At 45.6% G+C, this 13,812-nt stretch overlaps 1 protein-coding gene across 1 annotated transcript in view; it reads left to right on the forward strand.

Annotated features, from left to right (window-relative positions):
* The first annotated feature begins 1,095 nt into the window (after positions 1 to 1,095).
* Positions 1,096 to 13,812, forward strand: part of LOC144680247 (disintegrin and metalloproteinase domain-containing protein 12-like) — a 378,378-nt gene continuing 365,661 nt past the window's right edge. Inside the window, exon 1 of the mRNA XM_078541279.1 lies at positions 1,096 to 1,451. Coding sequence (XP_078397405.1) covers positions 1,232 to 1,451 — 220 coding nt within the window. The 5' untranslated portion in view covers positions 1,096 to 1,231. The remainder of the gene's footprint in view (positions 1,452 to 13,812) is intronic.

Genomic DNA, 13,812 nt, shown 5'->3' on the forward strand with positions numbered 1-13,812 from the left:
CTCCAACTGAAATGACAAAGTATATCTGCACTGCTCTCTGATATAACAGTATGTACCATAGTGTTTCACAAGGGATCAAGATCAGTCAGCAGAAAGTAGGGGAAAAGTCATGAGAATTGAATGCAAGAACAGTCAGAAAGGGAAGTTATGAGAAGGGGTTTACAGTTGGGTGAGGGGGCAGCCGGACAGGGGTCTCAGGAGAATGTTCCAGAGTGAGGGGTGTGAGAGCTGAATGTTCCACCAGTGATGGAGTGAGAGGGGGAGAATTACAGAGTTAGAGGCTCTGCTTCCTTCAAAGGGGACCCAGACATCCCTTCCATAGAAGCATGGAAATTTACAGAGTGGAAGGAGGCCATTCAGCCCATCATGTCTATACTAGCTTGTTGAAAGACCTGTCCAATTTGCCTTACCTCCTTGCTCTTTCCCCATAACCTCACATATTTTTCCTTTTCAAGTATTTATGTAATTTACCTTTGATTCTGCCTTCCTTAACTTGCTGTGTAATAAAATCTCCTCTTGTCTCTGGTTCTTCTGCTAGTTGGAGAATTGGCTGAGGTTTACAAACACTGCAGTCTTTCTAACTTTGGGTTTTCCCACCACTGTGCATTGGTGGTGTTCTCTGTTGCTGCACCACTCCTTTTTCCTTGGCAGCAGGACTCCCACTTGCTACTCAACCCCCATGCCGCCAACCCCCCTCCCAATAGCCCCAACTCTCCAGCTCTCAGTAGCGGTCAGTAATCCTGGTCCAATAAGCGGCTTGAAGTTTCAGCTGTGTCAGAGAGGCAAGTTGGTGTCTCAAAGAAGGAAACCCCACTCTCAATATCTGGCTTCGCATCAAAAGATGGCAACTCTGACAATGCAACAACTCCCTCAGTAATGTACATGAAATCAGAAAGCTACCTCTGTGTATTCTGTGTCTGCACTGTCGGAGTTTACAGTGTAGCAGCAGAATGCATTGCTTGGTCCTGCTCCCAACTTGTTCATACCTATCTTCTGTTTAGGGTCTCCATGTTTTACTTCCTCCTCCTACTTCCTGGGTAAGACAGGGGCCGTTACAAAGTTGCTTCTGACATGAATCACAGAATTGACATTTAAAAACAAGCTGGGAGCCCAGACCTGGGACAGAGGGAGATTGACAGTGCAAAGTACAGAGTCAGAAAGGCAGAGAAAACTGTGTTAATAAAGGGAGAGAACTTTGAGGTGGAGAGTAAAAGGGTTGTGATCATTCACAATGTTTGCCAGCAACGTGTGTTTGGTATTTCTGATCTGGTGCCAGGTTTTAAATCTTTCAGCAGCAGCGAATGAAGAGACTCCAGCTGACGATGTGATAACTCTCAGGAGTGGAACATTGTTAACTGGCCCCAGTAACAGACCCGCCGATCATTCACCAGTAGCTGATTGGGAAACTGAGATTAAAGGAGCTGCTTCAAGTGGACAAGGAACTGCTTCAGGTGAGGAAGAACACTGATGGTTTTAGACTCAGTAATTCTGTTCTATAAATATTGAGAACACTGCAATGACAAAAATATCCAAGGTACAGTTCAGGGATACATCACAGGCTTAGTTCAGGGTTACAGCTCTTCAGGGGTGCAACACTGGTTCAGGTCAGGGGTACAGCTCTGCAAGGGTACAGCACAGGTTTAATTCAGGGGTACTGCTTCAGGTGAGGAAGAACAGTGATGGTTTTAGACTCAGTAATTCTGTTCTATAAATATTGAGAACACTGCAATGACAAAAATATCCAAGGTACAGTTCAGGGATACATCACAGGCTTAGTTCAGGGTTACAGCTCTTCAGGGGTACAACACCGGTTCAGGTCAGGGGTACAGCTCTGCAAGGGTACAGCACAGGTTTAATTCAGGGGTACAGCTCTTCAGGGGTATAACATGGGTTCAGGTCAGGATTGCAGCTCTTCAGGGGTACAACATGGGTTCAGTTCAGGGTTACAGCTCTTCAGGGGTATAACACAGGTTTAATTCAGGGGTAGAGCTCTTCAGGGGTATAACATGGGTTCAGTTCAGGGGTACAGCTCTTCAGGGGTATAAAATGGGTTCAGTTCAGGGTTACAGCTCTTCAGGGGTATAACATGGGTTCAGTTCAGGGGTACAGCTCTTCAGGGGTACAGCATGGGTTCAGTTCAGGGGTACAGCTCTTCAGGGGTATAACATGAGTTCAGTTCAGGGTTACAGCTCTTCAGGGGTATAACATGGGTTCAGTTCAGGGTTACAGCTCTTCAGGGGTATAACATGGGTTCAGTTCAGGGGTACAGCTCTTCAGGGGTATAACATGGGTTCAGTTCAGGGTTACAGCTCTTCAGGGTTATAGCACAATGTTATGACCGATGCAATAGGCAAAGCTGAGTTATTTAAAAATCCCAGAGGGAAACTTTAAACAACTGTCATAACCTATAATTTTAAGTGTTATGTTTGAGATACGACTCTAAACTCAGGAATCAGACCACTCGTTCTCGAGGTTTTATATTAAACAAAATGAGACGTTTTATTAATTTACACAGGTTAAAACATATGTACACATGGCTATAAATTACTACTATGATAACTTTTAACACATTCCCAAACTAATTCCCATTAAGGCTACAGCAACCCATAGACTTAACCAAACACCAGGCAAAGCATTTTCACCTTACGAATTCAAAATGAGGTCCTTTCCACTGTGGAGCCGGTTGGAGGTTTGCAGCTGCCTTTTGATCATAAATTGCCTCTGCTCTGCACACCCGAAAACTGCTGAAGTTATACCTACCACCACTGATTGAATTCAAATTCTCATTGTCTCACCAGCCTCTTTGAACTTTACCTTTTAACAATGAAAACCCATTCATTGTACCAATTTCATGAGAAATATAAAAATATTGCTTGGTATCTGTTAGAAAGGAGTCAAGTTTTCACTCCGCTTGTTGAATGCTCTATTCTAAAATAGAAAATTCACCCTATCTCTCTTCCATATCAAAACTAGTACATATCGAAGCATCTAGACTAGCTGGCTTTAATCCAATTAAGACATTCACACAAAATAAAAATCTATTTTAGAAGAAAAATATTTTCCAAAACATTATATACATTAATAGCTTCATAACATAGAGTGACAATGAGAGATCAAAATACAGGAACGTAGTGACACTGAGAGATCACAGTAATGGAAGGTAGTGACACTGAGAGATCACAGTGATGGAACATAGTGACACTGAGAGATCACAGTGATGGAACGTAGTGAAACTGAGAGATGACAGTGATGGAACGTAGTGACACTGAGAGATGACAGTGATGGAACGTAGTGACACTGAGAGATCACAGTGATGGTACGTAGTGACACTGAGAGATCACAGTGATAGCACGTAGAGACACTGAGAGATCACAGTGATAGCACGTAGAGACACGGAGAGATCACAGTGATAGCACGTAGTGACACCGAGAGATCACAGTGATAGCACGTAGTGACACTGAGAGATCACAGTGATAGCACGTAGTGACACTGAGAGATGACAGCGATAGCACGTAGAGACACTGAGAGATCACAGTGATAGCACGTAGTGACACTGAGACATCACAGTGATAGCACGTAGTGACACTGAGAGATCACAGTGATAACACGTAGAGACACTGAGAGATCACAGTGATAGCACGTAGTGACACTGAGAAATCACAGTGATAGCACGTAGTAACACTGAGAGATCACAGTGATAGCACGTAGTGACACTGAGAGATCACAGTGATAGCACGTAGTGACACTGAGAGATCACAGTGATAGCACGTAGTGACACTGAGAGATCACAGTGATAGCACGTAGTGACACTGAGAGATCACAGTGATAGCACGTAGTGACACTGAGAGATCACAGTGATAGCACGTAGTGACACTGAGAGATCACAGTGATAGCACGTAGTGACACTGAGAGATCACAGTGATAGCACGTAGTGACACTGAGAGATCACAGTGATAGCACGTAGTGACACTGAGAGATCACAGTGATAGCACGTAGTGACACTGAGAGATCACAGTGATAGCACGTAGTGACACTGACAGATGACAGTGATAGCACGTAGAGACACTGAGAGATCACAGTGATAGCACGTAGTGACACTGAGAGATCACAGTGGTAGCACGTAGTGACACTGAGAGATCACAGTGATAGCACGTAGAGACACTGAGAGATCACAGTGATAGCACGTAGAGACACTGAGAGATCACAGTGATAGCACGTAGTGACACTGAGAGATCACAGTGATAGCACGTAGAGACATTGAGAGATCACAGTGATAGCACGTAGAGACACTGAGAGATCACAGTGATAGCACGTAGAGACACTGAGAGATCACAGTGATAGCACGAAGTGACACTGAGAGATCACAGTGATAGCACGTAGTGACACTGAGAGATCACAGTGATAGCACGTAGTGACATTGAGAGATCACAGTTATAGCACGTAGTGACACTGAGAGATCACAGTGATAGCACGTAGTGAAACTGAGAGATCACAGTGATAGCACGTAGTGACACTGAGAGATCACAGTGATAGCACGTAGTGACACTGAGAGATCACAGTGATAGCACGTAGTGACACTGAGAGATCACAGTGATAGCACGTAGTGACACTGAGAGATCACAGTGATAGCACGTAGTGACACTGAGAGATCACAGTGATAGCACGTAGTGACACTGAGAGATCACAGTGATAGCACGTAGTGACACTGACAGATCACAGTGATAGCACGTAGAGACACTGAGAGATCACAGTGATAGCACGTAGTGACACTGAGAGATCACAGTGATAGCACGTAGTGACACTGAGAGATCACAGTGATAGCACGTAGAGACACTGAGAGATCACAGTGATAGCACGTAGAGACACTGAGAGATCACAGTGATAGCACGTAGTGACACTGAGAGATCACAGTGATAGCACGTAGTGACACTGAGAGATCACAGTGATAGCACGTAGAGACATTGAGAGATCACAGTGATAGCACGTAGTGACACTGAGAGATCACAGTGATAGCACGTAGTGACACTGAGAGATCACAGTGATAGCACGAAGTGACACTGAGAGATCACAGTGATAGCACGTAGTGACACTGAGAGATCACAGTGATAGCACGTAGTGACATTGAGAGATCACAGTTATAGCACGTAGTGACACTGAGAGATCACAGTGATAGCACGTAGTGACACTGAGAGATCACAGTGATAGCACGTAGTGACACTGAGAGATCACAGTGATAGCACGTAGTGACACTGAGAGATCACAGTGATAGCACGTAGTGACACTGAGAGATCACAGTGATAGCACGTAGTGACACTGAGAGATCACAGTGATAGCACGTAGTGACACTGAGAGATCACAGTGATAGCACGTAGTGACACTGAGAGATCACAGTGATAGCACGTAGTGACACTGAGAGATCACAGTGATAGCACGTAGTGACACTGAGAGATCACAGTGATAGCACGTAGTGACACTGAGTGATCACAGTGATAGCACGTAGTGACACTGAGAGATCACAGTGATAGCACGTAGTGACACTGAGAGATCACAGTGATAGCACGTACTGACACTGAGAGATCACAGTGATAGCACATAGTGACACTGAGAGATCACAGTGATAGCACGTAGTGACACTGAGAGATCACAGTGATAGCACGTAGAGACACTGAGAGATCACAGTGATAGCACGTAGTGACACTGAGAGATCACAGTGATAGCACGTAGTGACACTGAGAGATCACAGTACTGGCACGTAGTGACACTGAGAGATCACAGTGATAGCACGTAGTGACACTGAGAGATCACAGTGATAGCACGTAGTGACGCTGAGAGATCACAGTGATAGCACGTAGTGACACTGAGAGATCACAGTACTGGGACGTAGTGACACTGAGAGATCACAGTGACAGCACGTAGCGACACTGAGAGATCACAGTGATGGAACATAGTGACACTGAGAGATCACAGTGATGGAACGTAGTGACAATGAGAGATCAAAATACTGGAACGTAGTGACACTGAGAGATCACAGTGATGGAACGTAGTGACACTGAGAGATCACAGTGATGGAACATAGTGACACTTAGAGATCACAGTGATGGAACGTAGTGACACTGAGAGATCACAGTGATGGAACGTAGTGACACTGAGAGATCACAGTGATAGCACGTAGCGACACTGAGAGATCACAGTGATGGAACATAGTGACACTGAGAGATCACAGAGATGGAACGTAGTGACAATGAGAGATCAAAATACTGGAACGTAGTGACACTGAGAAATCACAGTGATGGAACGTAGTGACACTGAGAGATCACAGTGATGGAACATAGTGACACTGAGAGATCACAGTGATGGAACGTAGTGACACTGAGAGATCACAGTGATGGAACGTAGTGACACTGAGAGATCACAGTGATAGCACGTAGTGACACTGAGAGATCACAGTGATAGCACGTAGTGACACTGAGAGATCACAGTGATAGCACGTAGTGACTCTGAGAGATCACAGTGATAGCACGTAGTGACACTGACAGATCACAGTGATAGCACGTAGAGACACTGAGAGATCACAGTGATAGCACGTAGTGACACTGAGAGATCACAGTGATAGCACGTAGTGACACTGAGAGATCACAGTGATAGCACGTAGTGACACTGAGAGATCACAGTGATAGCACGTAGTGACACTGAGAGATCACAGTGATAGCACGTAGTGACACTGAGAGATCACAGTGATAGAATGTAGTGACACTGAGAGATCACAGTGATAGCACGTAGTGACACTGAGAGATCACAGTAATAGCACGTAGTGACACTGAGGGATCACAGTGATAGCACGTAGTGACACTGAGAGATCACAGTGATAGCACGTAGTGACACTGAGAGATCACAGTGATAGCACGTAGTAACACTGAGAGATCACAGTACTGGGACGTAATGACACTGAGAGATCACAGTGATAGCACGTAGTGACACTGAGAGATCACAGTGATAGCACGTAGTGACACTGAGAGATCACAGTGATAGCACGTAGTGACACTGAGAGATCACAGTGATAGCACGTAGTGACACTGAGAGATCACAGTGATAGCACGTAGAGACATTGAGAGATCACAGTGATAGCACGTAGAGACACTGAGAGATCACAGTGATAGCACGTAGTGACACTGAGAGATCACAGTGATAGCACGTAGTGACACTGAGAGATCACAGTGATAGCACGTAGTGATACTGAGAGATCACAGTGATAGCACGTAGTGACACTGAGAGATCACAGTGATAGCACGTAGTGACACTGAGAGATCACAGTGATAGCACGTAGTGACACTGAGAAATCACAGTGATAGCACGTAGTGACACTGAGAGATCACAGTGATAGCACGTAGTGACACTGAGGGATCACAGTGATAGCACGTAGTGACACTGAGAGATCACAGTGATAGCACGTAGTGACACTGAGAGATCACAGTGATAGCACGTAGTGACACTGAGAGATCACAGTGATAGCACGTAGTGACACTGAGAGATCACAGTGATAGCACGTAGTGACACTGAGAGATCACAGTTATAGCACGTAGAGACACTGAGAGATCACAGTGATAGCACGTAGAGACACTGAGAGATCACAGTGATAGCACGTAGTGACACTGAGAGATCACAGTGATAGCACGTAGAGACACTGAGAGATCACAGTGATAGCACGTAGTGACACTGAGAGATCACAGTGATAGCACGTAGTGACACTGAGAGATCACAGTGATAGCACGTAGTGACACTGAGAGATCACAGTGATAGCACGTAGAGACACTGAGAGATCACAGTGATAGCACGTAGTGACACTGAGAGATCACAGTGATAGCACGTAGTGACACTGAGAGATCACAGTGATGGCACGTAGTGACAATGAGAGATCACAGTGATAGCACTTAGTGACACTGAGAGATCACAGTGATGGCACATAGTGACACTGAGAGATCACAATGATAGCACGTAGTGACACTGAGAGATCACAGTGATGGCACGTAGTGACGCTGAGAGATCACAGTGATAGCACGTAGTGACACTGAGAGATCACAGTGATAGCACGTAGTGACACTGACAGATCACAGTGATAGCACGTAGAGACACTGAGAGATCACAGTGATAGCACGTAGTGACACTGAGAGATCACAGTAATAGCACGTAGTGACACTGAGAGATCACAGTGATAGCACGTAGAGACACTGAGAGATCACAGTGATAGCACGTAGAGACACTGAGAGATCACAGTGATAGCACGTAGTGACACTGAGAGATCACAGTACTGGGACGTAGTTACACTGAGAGATCACAGTGATAGCACGTAGTGACACTGAGAGATCACAGTGATAGCACGTAGTGACACTGAGAGATCACAGTGATAGCACGTAGAGACACTGAGAGATCACAGTGATAGCACATAGAGACACTGAGAGATCACAGTGATAGCACGTAATGACACTGAGAGATCACAGTACTGGGACGTAGTGAAACTGAGAGATCACAGTGATAGCACGTAGTGACACTGAGAGATCACAGTGATAGCACGTAGTGACACTGAGAGATCACAGTGATAGCACGTAGTGACACTGAGAGATCACAGTGATAGCACGTAGTGACACTGAGAGATCACAGTGATAGCACGTAGTGACACTGAGAGATCACAGTGATGGCACGTAGTGACACTGAGAGATCTCAGTGATAGCACGTAGTGACACTGAGAGATCACAGTGATAGCACGTAGTGACACTGAGAGATCACAGTACTGGAACGTAGTTACACTGAGAGATCACAGTGATAGCACGTAGTGACACTGAGAGATCACAGTACTGGGACGTAGTGACACTGAGAGATCACAGTGACAGCACGTAGCGACACTGAGAGATCACAGTGATGGAACATAGTGACACTGAGAGATCACAGTGATGGAACGTAGTGACAATTAGAGATCAAAATACTGGAACGTAGTGACACTGAGATATCACAGTGATGGAACGTAGTGACACTGAGAGATCACAGTGATGGAACATAGTGACACTGAGAGATCACAGTGATGGAACTTAGTGACACTGAGAGATCACAGTGATGGAACGTAGTGACACTGAGAGATCACAGTGATAGCACGTAGCGACACTGAGAGATCACAGTGATGGAACATAGTGACACTGAGAGATCACAGAGATGGAACGTAGTGACAATGAGAGATCAAAATACTGGAACGTAGTGACACTGAGAAATCACAGTGATGGAACGTAGTGACACTGAGAGATCACAGTGATGGAACATAGTGACACTGAGAGATCACAGTGATGGAACGTAGTGACACTGAGAGATCACAGTGATGGAACGTAGTGACACTGAGAGATCACAGTGATGGAACGTAGTGACACTGAGAGATCACAGTGATGGAACGTAGTGACACTGAGAGATCACAGTGATAGCACGTAGAGACACTGAGAGATCACAGTGATAGCACGTAGAGACATTGAGAGATCACAGTGATAGCACGTAGTGACACTGAGAGATCGCAGTGATAGCACGTAGTGACACTGAGAGATCGCAGTGATAGCACGTAGTGACACTGAGAGATCACAGTGATAGCACGTAGTGACACTGAGAGATCACAGTGATAGCACGTAGTGACACTGAGAGATCACAGTGATAGCACGTAGTGACACTGAGAGATCACAGTGATAGCACGTAGAGACACTGAGAGATCACAGTGATAGCACGTAGTGACACTGAGAGATCACAGTGATAGCACGTAGTGACACTGAGAGATCACAGTGATAGCACGTAGTGACACTGAGAGATCACAGTGATAGCACGTAGTGACACTGAGAGATCACAGTGATAGCACGTAGTGACACTGAGAGATCACAGTGATAGCACGTAGTGACACTGAGAGATCACAGTGATAGCACGTAGTGACACTGAGAGATCACAGTAATAGCACGTAGTGACACTGAGGGATCACAGTGATAGCACGTAGTGACACTGAGAGATCACAGTGATAGCACGTAGTGACACTGAGAGATCAAAGTGATAGCACGTAGTAACACTGAGAGATCACAGTACTGGGACGTAATGACACTGAGAGATCACAGTGATAGCACGTAGTGACACTGAGAGATCACAGTGATAGCACGTAGAGACACTGAGAGATCACAGTGATAGCACGTAGTGACACTGAGAGATCACAGTGATAGCACGTAGTGACACTGAGAGATCACAGTGATAGCACGTAGTGACACTGAGAGATCACAGTGATAGCACGTAGAGACACTGAGAGATCACAGTGATAGCACGTAGTGACACTGAGAGATCACAGTGATAGCACGTAGTGACACTGAGAGATCACAGTGATGGCACGTAGTGACAATGAGAGATCACAGTGATAGCACTTAGTGACACTGAGAGATCACAGTGATGGCACATAGTGACACTGAGAGATCACAGTGATAGCACGTAGTGACACTGAGAGATCACAGTGATGGCACGTAGTGACGCTGAGTGATCACAGTGATAGCACGTAGTGACACTGAGAGATCACAGTGATAGCACGTAGTGACACTGACAGATCACAGTGATAGCACGTAGAGACACTGAGAGATCACAGTGATAGCACGTAGTGACACTGAGAGATCACAGTAATAGCACGTAGTGACACTGAGAGATCACAGTGATAGCACGTAGAGACACTGAGAGATCACAGTGATAGCACGTAGAGACACTGAGAGATCACAGTGATAGCATGTAGTGACACTGAGAGATCACAGTACTGGGACGTAGTTACACTGAGAGATCACAGTGATAGCACGTAGTGACACTGAGAGATCACAGTGATAGCACGTAGTGACACTGAGAGATCACAGTGATAGCACGTAGTGACACTGAGAGATCACAGTGATAGCACGTAGTGACACTGAGAGATCACAGTGATAGCACGTAGTGACACTGAGAGATCACAGTGATAGCACGTAGTTACACTGAGAGATCACAGTGATAGCACGTAGTGACACTGAGTGATCACAGTGATTGCACGTAGTGACACTGAGAGATCACATTGATAGCACGTAGTGACACTGAGAGATCACAGTGATAGCACGTAGTGACACTGAGAGATCACAGTGATAGCACGTAATGACACTGAGAGATCTCAGTGATAGCACGTAGTGACACTGAGAGATCACAGTGATAGCACGTAGTGACACTGAGAGATCACAGTGATAGCACGTAGAGACACAGAGATCACAGTGATAGCACGTAGTGACACTGAGAGATCACAGTGATAGCACGTAGTGACACTGAGAGATCACAGTGATAGCACGTAGTGACACTGAGAGATCACAGTGATAGAACGTAGTGACACTGAGAGATCACAGTGATAGCACGTAGTGACACTGAGAGATCACAGTGTTAGCATGTAGTGACACTGAGAGATCACAGTGATAGCACGTAGTGACACGGAGAGATCACAGTGATAGCACGTAGTGACACTGAGTGATCACAGTGATAGCACGTAGTGACACTGAGAGATCACAGTGATAGCACGTAGTGACACTGAGAGATCACAGTACTGGGTCGTAGTGACACTGAGAGATCACAGTGACAGCACGTAGAGACACTGAGAGATCACAGTGATAGCACGTAGTGACACTGAGAGATCACAGTGATAGCACGTAGCGACACTGAGAGATCACAGTGATGGAACATAGTGACAATGAGAGATCACAGTGATGGAACGTAGTGACAATGAGAGATCAAAATACTGGAACGTAGTGACACTGAGAGATCACAGTGATGGAACATAGTGACACTGAGAGATCACAGTGATGGAACTTAGTGACACTGAGAGATCACAGTGATGGAACGTAGTGACACTGAGAGATCACAGTGATGGAACGTAGTGACACTGAGAGATCACAGTGATGGAACGTAGTGACACTGAGAGATCACAGTGATAGCACGTAGAGACACTGAGAGATCACAGTGATAGCACGTAGAGACACTGAGAGATCACAGTGATAGCACGTAGTGACACTGAGAGATCACAGTGATAGCACGTAGAGACACTGAGAGATCACAGTGATAGCACGTAGTGACACTGAGAGATCACAGTGATAGCACGTAGTGACACTGAGAGATCACAGTGATAGCACGTAGTGACACTGAGAGATCACAGTGATAGCACGTAGTGACACTGAGAGATCACAGTGATAGCACGTAGTGACAGTGAGAGATCACAGTGATAGCACGTAGTGACACTGAGTGATCACAGTGATAGCACGTAGTGACACTGAGAGATCACAGTGATAGCACGTAGTGACACTGAGAGATCACAGTGATAGCACGTAGTGACACTGAGAGATCACAGTGATAGCACGTAGTGACACTGAGAGATCACAGTTATAGCACTTAGAGACACTGAGAGATCACAGTGATAGCACGTAGTGACACTGAGAGATCACAGTGATAGCACGTAGAGACACTGAGAGATCACAGTGATGGCACGTAGTGACACTGAGAGATCTCAGTGATAGCACGTAGTGACACTGAGAGATCACAGTGATAGCACGTAGTGACACTGAGAGATCACAGTGATAGCACGTATTGACACTGAGAGATCACAGTGATAGCACGTAGTGACACTGAGAGATCACAGTACTGGGTCGTAGTGACACTGAGAGATCACAGTGACAGCACGTAGAGACACTGAGAGATCACAGTGATAGCACGTAGTGACACTGAGAGATCACAGTGATAGCACGTAGCGACACTGAGAGATCACAGTGATGGTACATAGTGACAATGAGAGATCACAGTGATGGAACGTAGTGACAATGAGAGATCAAAATACTGGAACGTAGTGACACTGAGAGATCACAGTGATGGAACATAGTGACACTGAGAGATCACAGTGATGGAACATAGTGACACTGAGAGATCACAGTGATGGAACGTAGTGACACTGAGAGATCACAGTGATGGAACGTAGTGACACTGAGAGATCACAGTGATGGAACGTAGTGACACTGAGAGATCACAGTGATAGCACGTAGAGACACTGAGAGATCACAGTGATAGCACGTAGAGACACTGAGAGATCACAGTGATAGCACGTAGTGACACTGAGAGATCACAGTGATAGCACGTAGTGACACTGAGAGATCACAGTTATCGCACGTAGTGACACTGAGAGATCACAGTGATAGCACGTAGTGACACTGAGAGATCACAGTGATAGCACGTAGAGACACTGAGAGATCACAGTGATAGCACGTAGTGACACTGAGAGATCACAGTACTGGGACGTAGTGACACTGAGAGATCACAGTGACAGCACGTAGCGACACTGAGAGATCACAGTGATGGAACATAGTGACACTGAGAGATCATAGTGATGGATCGTAGTGACAATGAGAGATCAAAATACTGGAACGTAGTGACACTGAGAGATAACAGTGATGGAACGTAGTGACACTGAGTGATCACAGTGATGGAACATAGTGACACTGAGAGATCACAGTGATGGAACGTAGTGACACTGAGAGATCACAGTGATGGAACGTAGTGACACTGAGAGATCACAGTGATAGCACGTAGCGACACTGAGAGATCACAGTGATGGAACATAGTGACACTGAGAGATCACAGTGATGGAACGTAGTGACAATGAGAGATCAAAATACTGGAACGTAGTGACACTGAGAGATCACAGTGATGGAACGTAGTGACACTGAGCGATCACAGTGATGGAACATAGTGACACTGAGAGATCACAGTGATGGA

This window comes from Cetorhinus maximus, chromosome 1 (assembly GCF_964194155.1).
Source record: "Cetorhinus maximus chromosome 1, sCetMax3.hap1.1, whole genome shotgun sequence".
Classification (NCBI taxonomy): Eukaryota; Metazoa; Chordata; class Chondrichthyes; order Lamniformes; family Cetorhinidae; genus Cetorhinus; species Cetorhinus maximus.